Genomic DNA, 17,944 nt, shown 5'->3' with positions numbered 1-17,944 from the left:
TATTTTAATTCTTTTTGAAATGCGGTATACTAATTTTTTTAAAAATTTAAATAATTGTTATTCACTATGAAACAGCAGCTTTTGTATTTCAAAACAACTTCATTTTCCCCAAAAGAATTATATCAGAATATATTTACATTTGAAAAATTTCTTTAAATAATTTATTTTTGTACTAACAGGAAAAAATGCTGCAGGTGTTGCTACATCTTATAGCGAAATAAGGACACACAAAGACAGTTATAATTTCACAAATATATGCTTAGGATTCAAGGTGAATTAGGGTCTTGAGTGGACAAGAGTGAATTTTGCGTTTTGAATTCTGAACATCTTAGTTTTCTGAAATTAGATATGTTGAGCTCATTAGTTTTCCATGTTAAGTTGAAAAACTAATGAGTGGAAATGAAAATCTTAGGCCAGTGGAGTTTACATCCAAATTGAATTGAGTCTATGTATTATAAACATGATACGCATACTGAAAAAAGAACGCAAAGGAAATTTTTTTTTCTAGAACTTCTTTTATTTATTTTTATGATGTACACAGAGCACAAATTCAATTTTTGTCTTGAATTTATACAGAGAACATAAAAAAAGCGAACATTTTAATACTTTGTCGTAATCACAAGATAAAGTAAAACATAAAGTAGAAATTCACATACAGTCTTAAGTACTTCCAAACACAGTTCGAAATTCATTGAACAAATACACAACGAAATGCAGAGAAAAATCTCCTCTTCCAACATAAAACAGCTAAAAATCAGAGTGTGATCGTTTATTCTTTATACTGTCTCTCAAATAAAGTCTTTTATTAATACAAAATATAAAAAAATGCATGATTAAAACTTATTATTGTATTGGAAACACATTCATATGCAATAGATAAACGAATGAAATAATAATATAAACAAAATCAGACTTTTTTTAACTCAAAATTCTAGTTTATATACTGATAACAAAAGTAAAATGTATCTATAAAAGTCGTAAAACAACTTTATATATTTAAAAACAAGCTGCAAGATATAACTCTAAAAATGTAAAATGAACAGTACATACAGGAAAAGATATAGTTAACATTCAGTCTCACAATAATGAACACTATAATTCTTAGAGATAAACAATAAACGCACGTATTAAACAGAAATAAAATTTTTACAATTCATCTCATCGGATGACTGAATTCAATTGTGAAATTTCAGAATTGTCATAAAAAGAACAAGCTTCTTACATTCTGTATCAACGACTTTAACTCATAATAGTAAATAAAAAAAATGAGAGACAGATTTTATAAGTTGAGATAAGCAGAATTTTAATAAATACGGAATTTAATAATATACGATTATTTTCGGAATCTTGCTTGTTTCTGTCGATAAATATTAATTGAAAATTTCTTTAAGTGCTCGAAAACTGAGCTTGAAAAACAGCCCGATTTCATTTGTGCAAAATGATATGCAACATTCCTGTGTAGAATTGGATACGAAAGAATGTAAATGGCAATAAAGACAACATGTAAAATTCTTCACCTTAAAATGAGTTTCATAATCAAAACGTGTTCCAAAAAATTTATTATTTTGCTTCACTTCACAAAGAGTTATGTTTAAAAGTTTGTAAAATTGAGCATACTTTTAGTACGAAATTCATTTCAGTAGAAAATTTCAATAATTTAAAAATCTTCCATGTAAAAAACAAGCACCTCAGTCAAAAGCCACTAGTTAGGATTGAAAACAGCACCAACACTGTTAGTAAAACTTGGATTCCACATTTTCTGTCAGGCGATTAAAACGTGATTAAAAATAAATAAATAAAAACAATCCTTGTAACTTAAATTTACGTTCATAATTTTGTACTTAATAAGTTCCATTTTTTTCCCGATTCAATATCAAACGGTACTTTTAAGAAATTTCAAAGATTCACAATGCTTTTAAGAATCACATAAATTAAACTGAAGTGGCACGATAGCATTACATTTTTATAAGTACGAAGATATATTATCAAAATTTAGAAATGTAACAACTCTGTGATGGGTGTATCATTTCTTTTTTTAGATTCATTGACTGTCCTATGGACATACGATCCTTTTTACCCTGGTACAATCCATAGCCTGAAAGCATGAATAACTGTAATGTAATCTAGTCTACTCAATCCAACGGTCATTTACACATACATTGATTTCACTAAACACATACACTAAACAGGGCCCTGTAACATTGATTCTAAGGGTTTGAAGAAGATAAAAAAGTAGATGAGTTCAAAGCGTGCAGCAAACATGCCGGTTTGGAATCTGAAAACAGTACCGATAGCCCCAAGGGCGGCTCGTATATTGACACGGGGGAATAATAACAATTTATCTTCAGTTCAGTTCTACGCATAAAATTTAAATCCTTTAAATGAATCCCTAACAATTTTGTTTCGCTTTTAAGCGTTCATCTTTAGGACAAAATTAGAGGGGAAAAGGTCTGCTAATCTTCGTAGAGATGCAGGGAAAAATAAATAAATAAACAAATTCGAGGGGAGAATGGAAATTTCTTTTAGTCGTTCACGCACTTTAACAGACCGCTTTTTTTTTTTTTTTTCACACACTCGTTTTAAAAGAAGATTCGACTATTGGAAGAAGAAAAAAAACTTTAAAAACATCAAAATCGAATTATTAATTTTTATTATCTACTTAAAATTAATTTTAAAAGAAATAATCTAAGCTATATAGGAATGCAACACCGCTATGTTTGGTTATTCTAAATTATAACAATTCCACGGTTACAGCGCACGAGTCGCAACTGGGTTTATCCCGTCTAAAGTCACTTTTGTCCGGCATTATCGTTTTAAAAAATTTCGGTGGTCAAATCCATCAACAACGAGAGATGAAACTCTAATCACAACATTTAATAGATTTGGGTCGTGGTTGGTCCCAACAAACTCACAGGGAAAAGAGGTGGGGAAATCCCGGGAAAAAAAATCCTAAACGAATCGATATTTTCCCTAAGCACAAGATATAAGCATGAGCAATCGCGAGTTTGCAGACTAAACACAACGTTTTTATTTTTGTTTACGTACATGTACATTATTAACAGCTGCGATTGTAATCGGCGAGAGAGAAAAAAAAATTAAATGGTCGAAATCGATTGTTTGCGAAAGTGTTTGTCATTCACATTTAGAAAAAGATTGTTCGAAACGTGCAGATTGTGAAGAATGATATAACAGTAAATTGGAGTGGCATTACTTTGAATTGCTTATGTATACATACTATTTATTAATCCTAAATAAAATGGCAAAGAATTCCCATTAAAATGACTTTTTTATGCCAAAATGTCTGCTAAAAGTTAAATATTCGCTAGAAATCCGCGATAGAACAGAAAATGGACGAAGAGGCAAATACTAGCATTTTACCAAACTTATTGAACATATGCAGAATTTTTATAATTATCTGCCATCCTTCCAATAAAAAGTTTCATCAAAAAGCTTTTATTAAAAAAAGTGAAATATTTGAATTATTTGCATTTCTGGGCAAAAAGAATGAAATGCAAAAAATATTTTGAGCAGTTCCAAGTGAAAATAATCAAGTACTACAAAAAAACACACTTTCTTCCTTCAGGTTTTTCCGATTGGTGTATTTGCTATAAATACAAATATGAGCACTGGGTTTCACAAGATACATTTACCTGCAAATATCCAACAATATATTGTAGATGTCTTAATATATTAAAGAGTTAGAATTAATTCATAAAATATTATTATTACTTCCCAGCATTAAAAAAAATGAAAAATTAATTAGGAACTTATCAGAAGATATTACAAACCCATTTCAATAATAAAAGGGGGAAAACATTTATAAATGCAGAGAGAATGCAAATGAATATTCTTCAAAAGTTATTTGTAACTTTTAAAATTCTGACTTAATTCACAATGCAAATAATGACACAAATGTAAATAGAACAGGATGCAATGAAAATAAAAGCACACATAGATGCAAATTTAAACGAAAATCGAACACTTATGATGAAAATGAAAGGGCTAGACTTAAAATCGCCAAATTTGATGTATGTAACAAAAGTAAGATCTAAGAGTTAGCGGCCATCTTAACGACTGGCGGAAGTTCAGCACCAAACTTCTTGTTTTTAAGTCTTAACCAATGGTAATTCCTAAAAAATCAATGATCTCTCATGATATCTGAGCAGAGTAACCGATACAATTAACTCACAGCATATCACAGCCTCAACTTGTTAAGTGATACAGCAAAGGTATGGTGGTAGTAGTACTATTTTACAATGATTGTGGGTTTACTTCAGTGAAACTCAAAGAAACTCCCATCTTAACTGCAAATTCTAATACAAATGCACTCAAAAAGAAAATTATGTGAATAGTATGAATGTGACATGTAATTATTAATTACATTTCTACAAATAGAATAATAATAAAAAACTGGCTTATTTCACATGACACAACTGATATCAACGTTATCCATTTTTAATAATAATTAAAATTTCTTTTATAAATCATATGAATGATTTCAATTAATTTTCAGTGAGAATATATAAAAAAAAAAGAAGCTGCATGCTCTGGGTGACATGCTTTTAGGAATCGGATAACGTCGCAGCAGTCTTTACTCAAAAACACACCGAAATTTACAGTCCAAAAAAGTCCCGCGTCTCTCAGCTCTACGGTCGCCGCAGAAAGCAACTTTAGTTCATTTTTGCGTAATCTGGGTAGAAAACATCATTATTCCACAGGTGGCAGTTTTCATATGGCGTCATCCTGCTTCTGACAGATTCTCCAATCAGATTGATGAAATTGGATGGCATCAAAATTTCGCCCTTGAGTTCTGGCCTTCCCTTATGTACGAAACTGTAGAACAAGTCCTGAAGATTCTTCTGGAATGTGACGTCTTGAGGAGCCATCGGTTTGATGTATTTGTTCAGAAGTCCAAAGATGGCGGCTACATCTAAGCCGTGCACCGACAGCTTCACAGAAGCACTCTCATTGGAGAATTGGATTGGCTCACTCGGTTTGTAATCCACCAGGTACCAATAAGAATCTTTCTGAAGAGCATCGCCAAGAGCGTCAGTCAGTCTTTCGATTGGACAAATGGTTCGAATGTCGGAAACCTATAAGAAACCAACATAAAGCAAATTAAATAACGCTGTATATTGAAAGACCAATAAACATATTTTACAGCAAACTTTTATACTAAAGTGATATAAGCAGTTAATAACAATTAAGCAAGAATTCAGCGGGAGTTCCCCACACTTATCTTTTTAAAAGGCCATTTCTTTCTAATCATGATACATTAAAATATTTATGGACGTGAAATTATCATAAGAAAAGTGATTTATTTAGCTTATTAGCAAGATTTAATTTGATTAATTAATAATTAATTAACAAATCAAGGCCCATTATTTTGTGTGAAATAAAGAACTGGAGTATCTAAGTTACTGTCTTATTGAAAAATTTGTCAAAACTTATGCTAACCTACAATTCACACAAAGATTGATGAATTCGGTAAGAATCATACTTCCCGTGGCCCTAGAAAAGGTTATATAAAGTTGTCTTATGCTCTCCTTCGTCATATAACGAAAAGAATCGAGTATTACTTCGTCTACAATTTCGTTGTCAAGATCATTAGCGTAAATTTATCCATTAGCATCTTGCAGTTTTCAGCTATCACAGTCACAAATGCGACAAGAACAAATCGATAAATAATCTGATGTATTTATTCCAGAATTTTATGCGAATTTCAGTTCTAGTTCATGAGAAAGTAAAATTCACATGTTTTTTACATATAAAGAAATGTCTTACTGAATCTTAACGAAAGGACCGTATTGCAATGAATTCATCGCCAATGAGTTCCTTTAAAGGAAAATTTATACAATGGATCGCGAAGAAGCCTGTTAAATTTGCAAGTACAATTAATCATGCAACAGCAGACCCAACGCTTTGACATCGAGTTTGTCCTCAAGTTGCAAAAGATTGGCAACTTTTCTTAAGTTTTATACACTTTAACATATCTGTATACAAATAAGCATAACAAATGAAATCCTATTGCATCCCATTTTAACACCTATGGTTTAATCTTCTTTGATAGAAAAATACAATAAAGCAAAAATATTATGACTTATAATGACAACCATATAAATAATATAAATCGGGCTGTTATATGCAGATATTTACCATGGTGTGGAACTGTTGCAAAGGTGTAGACGAATTCTGTATGTAGAACTGCAACGCTGATACGGTGACATTATCGCTGATAGTCTCCAGCTTTTCGCTCACATAATCGCTGAAATCAGTCCAGCTCCACTTCTCCAGATCGTGCAGGACTTTGGATGAACCGGATTCCTGAGCAACAGAGCCTACAAGAAAAAAAAAAAAAAACGCGGAATTAAATAAAATATAAGAAGTGAAAATTAAATTTTGTAACATTAATATAAAACCATTAATCACATATCAAAAGTTTTAGAGAAGGGTGCAATTTGATCTTTAATGATTCACCCACATTCAACAATTAACTTGATTTAAAAATGTGACTGTGTTTTAAACAAAGATTTTTCTCTTTTTTCAAGTGTAAAGTAAGAAGATATTACGAACAATTTTGAGTACTTCTTTTGCAATAAAAGAAATAATCACCATCTTTTGTAACCAACAAACGGTGGTGAACAACATTCACAAAATATCTACAAGTGATTATCAAAATTATGGAAACACCTGTGAATAAAAGTGACATTTTTGAATGTGCTTCGTAAGCATTAATATATAATAATAGCCACCAGTTTTTTTTTATATATAAATATCAATGTATATATTCTGGTGGTATGTGTTAACTTTATTGAAGTTCTGTAATTCTTGGATTTTTTTCAAAGGCTTAAAATGTCGGACCTCTCAGATTTTCAAAGAGGCCAAATGGTAGGAGCCCCTCTAGCTGGAGTAAGTATGACTGAAACATTCCAATTTTTAGGCGTTTCTAGAGGTACGGTGCCTAAAGTCATGACAGCATACACAAAGCGCGGCAAGACAGGCTCGGCAAAGCAAAACAGTGGACAGAAGGAGAATCTCAGCGAAAGAGACCAACGGATATTGAAGTGGATTGTAATGTCTAAAAAGCGAACAACTGCTGCAAAAAATGACCTCAGAGCTCAATCTCCATTTGGATTCTCCAGTGTCAGTGATTACAGTTAGAAGGCACCTTCATAAACAGAATATTTATGGTAGAGCAGCAATTCCTAAGCCACTTGTTACAGATGTTAATGCTAAACGTCGTCTGCAGTGGTGTCACACTCACAAAACCTGGTCGATTGGTAAGTGAAAGAAAGTAATATGGTATGACGAATCATGTTTAACACTTTTCCCTACAAACAGGACGGTGCACGTTTGGAGGGCACTTGCACAAGCGTATGATCGTGATTGTCTCCTTCCAACTGTCAAGCATGGAGGTGAATCTGTCATGATATGGGCAGCCACGTCGTGGTTTTCTGCTGGACCAATCGTAACCCTGAAAGGAAGGATCCCTGGGGAGAAGTATAGAGAAAATTTAGCAGACCAGATCCATCTTAGGATGCAAACTTTGTTTCCTGCAAGAGATGGAATTTTCCAGTATGATAATGCACTTATCCATGCAGCAGGACTTGTCCAATCGTGGTTTAATAAATACGAGGATGAAATTAAACATCTGCCTTGGCCCACCCAATCACCCGACCTCAATACAATTGAATCGTTATCGTCTATTTTAGAGTGTTCAATACGGAATCGATATCTTCCACCAGCCTCTCTCCCAGAACTTTCGCAACATCTCCAGGAAGAATGATACAATATTCCTCTAAACACCATCCAACGATTCCTAGGCGAATCCAAGCTGTATTACATGTCAAAGGCGGTCATACACCATACTAATAAGGGATTCTTTATAAATCTAAGGTGTTTCTATTATTTTGATAGCCACCTGTATATCCAACAAAAAGAACATTTAAATTTTAAAAATGGGCATTCTTACCACTCAAATGAAAAGGTAATTTTATCTCAGTAAAAGAACTTTTCTTTTAAATGCTTTAGAATCGTGTCTTTGGAAATTCAATGTATTATGTAAAATATCAAAGATCTGATCTCTTGAATACATACGATACATAAAAACAGAGGTCGATTTTTGAAAAAGAAATACTGTACAAATCGACATTCTCATAAATGTTCGAAGTCGCAAGTCTTTGTAACCAATAAAAATATTTCTAGAATAATGGCGGATATAAACATTTTACCCTACGCAATTCCGTTTATGAGGCTTCCTCATGATAATGGGCTAATTAAGATAATGTTTTTTTTATTTATTTTTAAATATATATTTTATGAAAGAAATTACAAAAGAACCAAAATTCTTGAACTATTAACACTACTAAATGATTTTTTATTTGCCTACAAATAAAAGCATTTAATTATTATAAGCGATTATAAAAAAAACCCCGTTAAATTTTGAACAAATGAAATTATAATGAATTATTTTAGAGGATTTGTCATGCAGAATGTAAAATAATCAGTTAAATGAAAAATTAATATTCCAATATACTGTTAATAAATAATTAATGAAACTTTATTTAATAATGATTTTAGTAATTTAATGTAAATACATATTGTAGTCCTAATGTTTTATAATTAACACAATTTGTATTCTTTTGAATAAGTTTTTTTCCTGGCAAAGAGCTAATAATATTTTTGATTGACTTGTCCCCCCCCCCCAACAGAGCTGTTTAACTAGAAATCCAATTCTGTTTTTAAAAAAGTTAATAGAAAAGAGGCTAATAATAGGTAAATAAGTTTAATTTTAAATTATACCTTAATAAAAATAAGGTATATAAAGTTTACTCAAATTGTTTTAAAATTTACATGTTGTTTTCTCTCTTTATAATCTATGCATTATCTTTATTTTTAATCATCTAACATTAATTATTGTTTCATAATTCAGTTCAGTCTTCCCATATCATATTCTAAAGACATAATTTCAATATTTTCATATTCTTTAATTATGAAGAAATATTTTTGTAATCTCTTTGTGATATGCATTATTTTAAAGATGTATAAACAATCAAAGCTTCTAAGCACCAATATATGTTGGACATTAAAACTTGTTTTTATTTCAGGATTCATAATTTTAGGCAGTCTAAACTTTTCAATTTTCTGATATTTCTGTCAGAGTAGTGATCTCGAAATACGTACGACGAAGCATAGTTTTCTTCCTTTTATTAGAAGAATATTCAGAATAATACTAGATTCGTTGACGTGTAGTAACTCTGCAGATATCGGTATTATATTTTATACCCATATTTGACCATTTATGTCTACTGGGTCAGAGGCTTTATATACAAGAATTAAATTTAATTCATCAATCTAATGGTTCTAAATTTTATTTCTTTTTCTTATGCAAATAACTTATCACTAAGAATGGACAAACAATCACCAACAGAAATTAGCTCTGCACTTCATTTGCCTTCATAAAATGTAAAAGAGTAACTCTCAATAAATATTAATAAAAAAAAACTATTTTAAGTCATTGATTAAATAAAAGACTACAAGCCTCCTTTTAAAGTTTATTAAATAGATTCGCAACAAGTAAAATTTTCAGTGAGATTTATTTTACTATGAAATTTTCAATAATAACTTTGTTTTTTCAATTTATAATAAGAGTGGTATATTACAAATTAGTTTCTGCTACAACAGCAGGAAGAAAAATATTCATTTAAAGGACAATAATTAAAAATAAGATTAAAATGTCTCATGTATGATGTCAAATTTGGTCTCCCCCAATTTTTTTAAACGAAAATGCCTTAACATTTTTCTCTTTTACAGTAAAACATTGACGAACCCCAGAGAAACCGTTATTTCTTTAAGTTATTTTTTTCACTCAATTCTACGAATTATATGACATAAAAATGGATATTTCAGTATAAAAATGAGTATTCATTATGAGTATAAAAATGAGTATTCATTATGAGTATAAAAATGAGTATTCATTATGAGTATAAAAATGAGTATTCATTATGAGTATAAAAATGAGTATTCATTATGAGTATAAAAATGAGTATTCATTATGAGTATAAAAATGAGTATTCATTATGAGTATAAAAATGAGTATTTACCAATAACAACAGGTACTTGTTGAATATCACCCTTTTGCCACATGTGGTAGGGAGTATTGTAAAGTAGATTTCCTGTAAAGAAAGTAAAAGAAAAATATCAAAATCGGAAAATAATGTTAGCTTTAAGAAATAAAAGTAGAATAAGGCGTTTGGTTGATTTTATTATATGCGGTGATCATTCTGCGCTACTGGAATTCTTAATCTCTAGCTTCTGCTAATAATAAAGATGAATGTGTATACGTGCACTCTACAACACACATACACATAGTGTATGTAGTTATGTAGAGAATGAAGAATCCAGTGAAAATTTTAGTGTAAAACTGGAAAAAATTCTGAAAATTTTAGGAAAAAAATAGGGGAAATTTTAGAGAAAAATGGGAAAAATGCAGGGGAAAATAGGGAAAAGTGTTCAGAAACTACTTGGCCTAAACTACCAATTATGGAACAAATATACTTTGGAAAATGGAATACATGAATGTTGGAGCTTTTCTGCAATAACTTTCGAATATATGATTGCATAAAAATAAATTTTACATCATTTCAAAATTGGAAAAATTTATCTTTTTAAAGATTGCAATTTAATAGTCATGCGAAGTTTTCCTGAATTTTGGCAATTTTTTTTTAATATTTATTTTACTTGGTTTCTAACAATAGATTATTACACATTTGTCCTCCAATCGTTGCAATATCACGAAGGCTAATAGATAGATGAATCGGATCTCAATGATGCCATAATTAATGGTTTCTATCAAAAAAATCGCTTTCAGAATTAACAGAACATATCCAATAAGATAACAAGCATTTAGTACCTGATAATTTGACGGAATTTTGGATATGAAGTCATGTCTAAACAATTTAGTTGAAATTAAATTATAATCAATATATCCGACGAATCAGCTGGTCGTCAAAGGCGACTAGTGTTTAATATCTGTGTAATTTAAATTAAAAAAGGAAATTACAGTATAGCGAAGATTAGAAGACAGATGAATCAAATAATTACGTTTTTAAAGCACCATGAAATATTCCCCAATAGGAAAGTTCATATGCCTAATAAACAGAACATTAAGACAATGAAATTAATAAGGCTGTAATGCCTATAACAATTTGATGTTTAAACATAATTTTCGAATAGAATTAAGAATATGAAATTATGTTTAAGATATTTAATTGAAATCAAATACAATTAACACTTGCGGAGACCATCCGATCGTCAAAGGCGGCTAATCTTATGAATGAAATGAGAGGTTTTTATGTATTTTTTTAATTATGGAAACATTTAATGTCAAAATAGTAGACAATTTTATTTATTCTTTTCCATGAAAAGAGTTATGACTGCAATTGATTCATTTTATGTCCAAGAAAAATGTTTAAAAAAATTTCTTATGTCAGATATCTACATAAAGGTTCTTAAGTGGTAATGAGTGTGAATTGGATCAACAGGTAATATACTCAGTTTATGCACAAAATATTTAAACTTGTTACCATTTCAGATAATCAGTGTTTATTATAATGCACTTGGTCATTATCTGGTTTCATTTGTTATCATTTAAAATTGAACTAAATTCACTGCAATTCTTATATCTTGAATGTCTCTTAGAACTAAGTTTGCCTTGAGCAATGTATCCCACATGTTCTATACAATGTGGTAGACAATGCCATTATACGAGAGGGATAATTAAATGCATTCGCGAGCATTTCTTTCAAATATTAGTAACGAAAATTAATCCGAGATTTTATATATGAAAAATAAAGAAGGCATTTTCCATATTTATTTTTATAAAGAAAAATAAATATGGAAACTTAAATTATTAGGTACAGTTTTAAAATAAAATGTGTCCTGATACAATCTTTCAAATTATATAATTTTAAACTGCAGAAAAATCGTGCAATTATTACTAATTTAAAACAAAAGGAATATAAATTTAAAACAAATGAAATAAAGATTAATTTTTTTCATGCATGATTCTACTTCAGATTTCTTAATTATTTTTTTTTCTTCTTGTGCAATCGTTAGATATACAAATAATTATTCAGTTTCTCTATTTGATTTGCATCGTTCTTTGTATACATATAACAGGAATATCAAATATTTCAATATTCCGAGTATACAAATAATTTTCTGCTTAGTGATTTTTTTTTATTCGTTTTTAAAAATTAAATCTAATAATACCTAATATCGCCAATTTGAAATATGCCACTGTAAGAAACTTGAATGAATTTCTACCAATGCGAAATGAGCTCTTCTTATAGTAACCTGTTTCTTTAGCGACCGCCGTAAACATAGACATTTATCTGGTGATGTTCTCCTGGTGGACACACAGTATCCGAAAATTGCATTTTTGTATACATTCAGAGAAACTGTCTCCAAAAAGATGGAACTTAAAATACTTGATATTATATATAAATGACACATACTTTAAAAAAAAAAAGACTTTTGTAATATTTTTATTACCATCAACAACAACCATGGTTGGCTGCTGTTCTTCTTCAGAACTAGGCAGATCAATTGACCAGTCTGACGACCAGAATCCCGGAACCGCTGCCACTATTTCTTCAGAAGTCTTGTTTTGCAGGCAAACCAAAGTATCGCAGTTTAATTTCCTAGAAAGCGGAATTCAATCAAAATCAAAGTTCAGCGTCATTCAATGAGTGAAAACAATTTGATTTGTAAACATTCATTAAAATGGAGGGTAGCAGTTGAAGAAGTTTTCCTGTTTTAAAACGTCAGTATTTCACTTACGAACGGTATTTTTGAAATAACTATTAAGGGTTACTTGAATTTTAAAAGAGATAATAATGAATTTATTATAAAAAAAAAGAAATCCAAAATACTTACGATTAAATCAGAAAATTAAATATTTGCAATTTCTATATTATTTAGCACGGCATTCTCAAATGTCTTTTTAGCCACTGTATAAAAGTGAAGTCTTAAAATAAAAAAGACATCACGCGGCTATTTCCACAATGGTTATAATTTCAGTCCGAAACATTCTAAAGGGCCTAATAGAAGATTTTACAAATATACACTATGTAATTAGTCTTCTGCCACTTTGACTAACAGAAACTGCTTTGTGTTTTGAAAGAAAAATTATATACTACGAGTATTTACAGGATGTTCCTTAATGTTTGCATTTATTCTACGAAAGGTAATCTAATGTTTAAATTTTAGCAAAATTAGTCGATAATTACGCACTTGGTCTGCCATTATTGAAATCCAATGATATGAAAACGAAATGAGAAATTGCTCATGTTCATTAAAATTTCCAAGATACGTGTGCTTAGAAAAGGGTTTAAGGTGAAGTAAAAGATAAAATTATTCATTTCTGTTATAAAATAATTATATTAATGGTGCCAAATTTATAAAACATCAAAATGCCACTACCACGAATACAAGAAGGAAAAAATATCCATCTTTTGCTTCTTGGTAAAAGCTATCAATGTACCGAAATTGAAAAACATTAAATATCGTTAGCAGTAAATAAGCAAGACGAAATTTTTGATTCGATCCAATCCGACATTGTACTCATTCTTTAAAAACTCTAGCACAACAATATCATTGTTAATAGAATTGATTCGTTTCATTGTGCAAGGGTTACTTTTGGACTGAACGATCAGTATACGCAAGATCTGAAGGAGTAGTTGAAAGTAATAGTGGAAAACTTTCCACCAAACAATATTTACTGCCATGAGTTTTATATTTAATTTGAACAATTCATATGAAAAAATTGATGGCAATTTTCATTATCTAGATAGGATAATGCCTAATGTCAACGATTTTTGTTTGTTTGTTTATTTGAACGAATTGTTTTGCCTTATGCAAGATTTACACGGATTAGATGGATTATGTTTTTACCTGAGTATTCCTGAATTGTCGGCACTGATTTGCTCCAGAGTTCTGTTGCTGAAGCGGGCCGAGGGACCAGTCAGCCACATCTGGCTGAAGAGGCTCTCCTCTTTCTTAGCGGACAATCTAGAGGAGAGCAATGCGAGACCGGCAGTAGCGGCACCACCATGAGCCAAAACTGTGACCTAAAAGGGGAAATAACAGGAATACAATGAAAAACTATTAATGCTGTAAATGATATGAATAAATTTGAGCTACTCATAAAAATTCCCTATTTTATATTGAACCAACAAGCATGTTCAAATATAAAGAAAAATCTTTAAATATTTAGAACTCTATTAATTGTGGAATAAAAATGATATTTAAAATCAGTGGATTTGTCAAAAAGTTGATCTGCCACAACTCTGAAAAAATTTTTCTTTGAATGTATGAGCATTTTCACACAATAATTGTAGCAAGTTGTATCTAATGCAGAACTCGTGGTTGTAAACGCATCCAAACATTTAAAATATATATCTCGCCATTGGTTGCAATCCCAGTGATACAAGGTGTCTAGGAATTTCAGCGGTACTACTAGCAACTATCATGACATTATATAGTGAGACAATAGAAGCAGAAGACTGCAACTAATGATGAAGTTGCCCCTGATTTTCGAATCTTGACTATGACCGCAAGTTCTATTCTGAATTGAACATTATACCATCTCTTAACGTTTGGGCATGAATTTTGCAATACCTTGTGCAAAAATAAGTATGTATCTGACAAAAGAATATATCTTATCGCCTTACATCTAGTGTATAGTAAATTTCTTTTTCCAATTGAAAAAAAAAATTATTTTTTAACAATTCCGGAAACAGTAACGGATTTATTCAAAATCAAGGAATGGGAAGAATTTTAAAAACATTTAATTAATTATATTACCTTTCTAGGGTCACCGCCAAAATTTCTAATATTGGTCTGTACCCATTTCAGTGCTGCTATCATATCCATGATACCATAGTTACCAGAAGTCGGGGGTCTCATCCTGTTGGTCAGTAAATCTAAAACTAAGAAACCAAAAGCATTGGTACGGTAATTGATGGTAACGAAAGTGACATCCTTCTCATCAGCAATGGCTGTTGTTGGTCTCCAGTTAATATCATCAGATGAATAGCCTCTTAGAGGATGGTCGCCAGGAATATAGACAACTACGGGTCGCAGAACAGGTGGAGAAAGACTCGGTGTAATGATATCTAAATAGAGGCAATCTTCGCTCATTTGCAGATCATGTCCGGGAATGGGTTTCTGATAACAGATCGCGCTGGAGTTATAGGCTTCATAGGTTCCAGTCCAACAATCGTTGAAACTGGAGGGTTGCATAGGTGGCTTCCATCGCAGATCGCCCACAGGAGGCAAGGCATAGGGAATGCCCCTGAAAACATAAATTCCATTTTCTTTATAGCCCTTGACCGGCCCACAGTCAGTGATAGCAAGAGGTTCTCCAAGTGGTCCTCTGGCAGAATGATCAGATCCTGTGATGATGGATACCACACAGACTAGGATTAGAACCACCAAAATGCAAACTAGACTGATGGCGACTCGCTTCCAATAGACTCGTTTCTGGTCCACCTCTCGAACTTTGGAAGCCTTGCCATCCTCTCCCGAGCCGTCGTTGTCGTCCGTAACAGCAACAGTGACGTCAGTGCCACTGTCATTCTTTTCATTTTTCCCATCTTCTTCTGGTTTGATTTCGGCTGCCTTTCCATCCTTTGACAACAGTTCAGTGCCTGCCTCTACATCTTGTTTTGTTGCTTTTTTACGCCCAAAAATCCTAAAATGTAAAAAAGCAATTTAAATATATGCTAGGACTATTATGAATTAAATTTCAGAGATCTCAGATATTTATGTTTTAGCCAAAAATGCAAGCTGTAAAATTCAGCCAATCGCTAGCATATAAATTCGTACTTGAAAGCATTTTCAGAAAATAAGTGTCGATGGATGCATTTGCATTCATTCATTTCACATCTGTTTGTCCACTTCAAGAGTTTTTAGCAGTTTAAATTTATTTTCTAGAGTTTTAAAGGCCTTTTAACTTGGGCCGAGTAATTTATTATTATATCACAAAATAGCTTCATTTATCTTTCACAAAAGTAACAAGAATGCTTTAAATTTATTAGATTTCGACAATTTTTCGTCGCAAGCAGAACTGGACATCATAAAATCCGATGCCATTTATCTTCAGTTATTTAAAGCATAAATTATTTCCATAATCTTTTCTTATCGGATTAAAAATATGGCTCCAAATCTAAGAGCAAAACTTTTTTTCTATGACTCCAATGTTTTAAGGCAAAAAATAAAATGAAGGATTTATGAAATTAAAACATTAAACAGAACTTTTACTAAAAGAGATATTTGGCAAATGTTATTGAAATCTTTCAAATTAAATCAAATTTTCTTGAACGGTTTTATTCACAAATATTGATGACGAACATACTATTAAGATAATTTGCAACCCATTTTTTTTTAAATGCCTCTTGGAATCGCATGGGCTGCAGTCCATAGTTTCAGTAGCTGCACCCTAAAGTTAAATTTGCAATAAGGGCCTTGGTCACCGACTGTCAACGGATGACCATTTTGGTTCTGTCGTTGCCAATGATGAGGCAATCGCAAGCAACATCTGAATCAAAATGGTCATCCGCTGACAGTCGGTGGTGAAGGCCCTTTGTCCCGAAGTTATCGGCATGCACTTGTTTTTGAAGTCAAATATCATCTGGTGGTAAATTTTATTCTTCTGTTGCGACCAATGATTGCTGCAATGCAAATTTAAGAAACCAGAGTATATTTAAAGAATGTCGAAGTTTCCCAAATAGAGAGCAACAATTTTAGATGATAAAACGGACAATTCTACTCACTTCTGAAAGAAGCCCGGGGCTTTCTTTTTCGGAACGACAACAATCTCGTCATCTTGTTTCTCGGCCTCTCCATCAGTCTCGACCACCTTCTCCTCCTCTTCTTTAGTGGTCTTCTCCTTCTCCTCAGCCTCGTCTTCTTTCTCATCTTTCTTCACATCTCCTTTCCCATTCTGGGGAGCTTCTTCCTCTTTGGGCGAAGGGGTCTTCTCGATCTCCACCTCTTTTTCGCCTTTCTTCTCCTGTTCTTCTAATTCAGCAGTCATGGTTAAAGCAATTCAATACGACTTCACCAAGGAATCTACACGAAGAAGCAATGAATGTGGTTAGAATAGTTATGCATTTAAAAATGATTGATATTTCTGAATTGTGAGAAAAAAATTACTCTTAGTTCAACACAACTAAGTTTCATTTACAATATTGATAAATTATTGAAAGAAAAGAAAACATTGGAATAATGCCGAAGACAGGAGATATAGACAAACTCGCACACTAGGTTTGGTAGGTACCATATGAGTGAGGGAAAATAAATAAACAATTTTCCGAACATCATATATTCTTGCGCAGCTATTGATCGAAAATGGAGTGAAAATATATTATGCCCCAAGGTCCACTTATACTCTCTACACTACTGACGATAAGAAATCAGATATTGATAAAATTTCTTTTTACCGCCCTTTGGTTTCTTTTTCTTTTTTTAAAATTTCATCTAGCTTTTTTTTATCTTAAAAAAAACATGTAAAAAATCGTATTATCTAAAGAGATTAAATTCTTACCAAATTATAATTCGTAGTAAGACATGGTCATTGAAGCAATTTAATTTTTTTAATCTATCATTTCTTAGTCGGCGACAGAAGGAAATCGTAAATCTCATTACTCGATGTCTCCCGCACTGCAGAAGATTGAAGGAAATATCAAGAACGACTCTCGAAAAGGCCTAAATGTGTGAACTCTTACCAAATATCTAATTATGAGAGATCAGTTCGCATCCTGGTAAGGAGAAAGTAAAGTGGTTAGAGTGGCGCTTACAAGGACATTCTTATCTGCTAAATTTAGCCAGCAATCCCTACTTAAGGTTTTTAAGCACAGTTTTCAATTCTGTCAGATTA

General features: G+C 31.6%; 1 protein-coding gene across 1 annotated transcript in view; it reads right to left on the bottom strand.

Moving 5' to 3' along the window:
* Nucleotides 1-516: 516 nt before the first annotated feature.
* LOC129971537 (neurotactin-like) overlaps nt 517-17,944 on the bottom strand; it is a 115,333-nt gene continuing 97,905 nt past the window's right edge. The window contains exons 3-9 of the mRNA XM_056085405.1: nt 16,839-17,136; nt 14,869-15,757; nt 13,957-14,132; nt 12,556-12,704; nt 10,104-10,175; nt 6,157-6,338; nt 517-5,093 (exon numbers count right to left, since the gene is read on the bottom strand). Of these exons, the coding sequence (XP_055941380.1) occupies nt 4,671-5,093; nt 6,157-6,338; nt 10,104-10,175; nt 12,556-12,704; nt 13,957-14,132; nt 14,869-15,757; nt 16,839-17,101 (2,154 nt within the window). The 5' untranslated portion in view covers nt 17,102-17,136 and the 3' untranslated portion in view covers nt 517-4,670. The remainder of the gene's footprint in view (nt 5,094-6,156; nt 6,339-10,103; nt 10,176-12,555; nt 12,705-13,956; nt 14,133-14,868; nt 15,758-16,838; nt 17,137-17,944) is intronic.

The sequence above is a fragment of the Argiope bruennichi genome, chromosome 6 (genome assembly GCF_947563725.1).
Source record: "Argiope bruennichi chromosome 6, qqArgBrue1.1, whole genome shotgun sequence".
NCBI classification, from domain to species: domain Eukaryota; kingdom Metazoa; phylum Arthropoda; class Arachnida; order Araneae; family Araneidae; genus Argiope; species Argiope bruennichi.
Note: the sequence above shows the minus strand (reverse complement) of the source record. Positions and strands in the feature narration are given on the sequence as shown.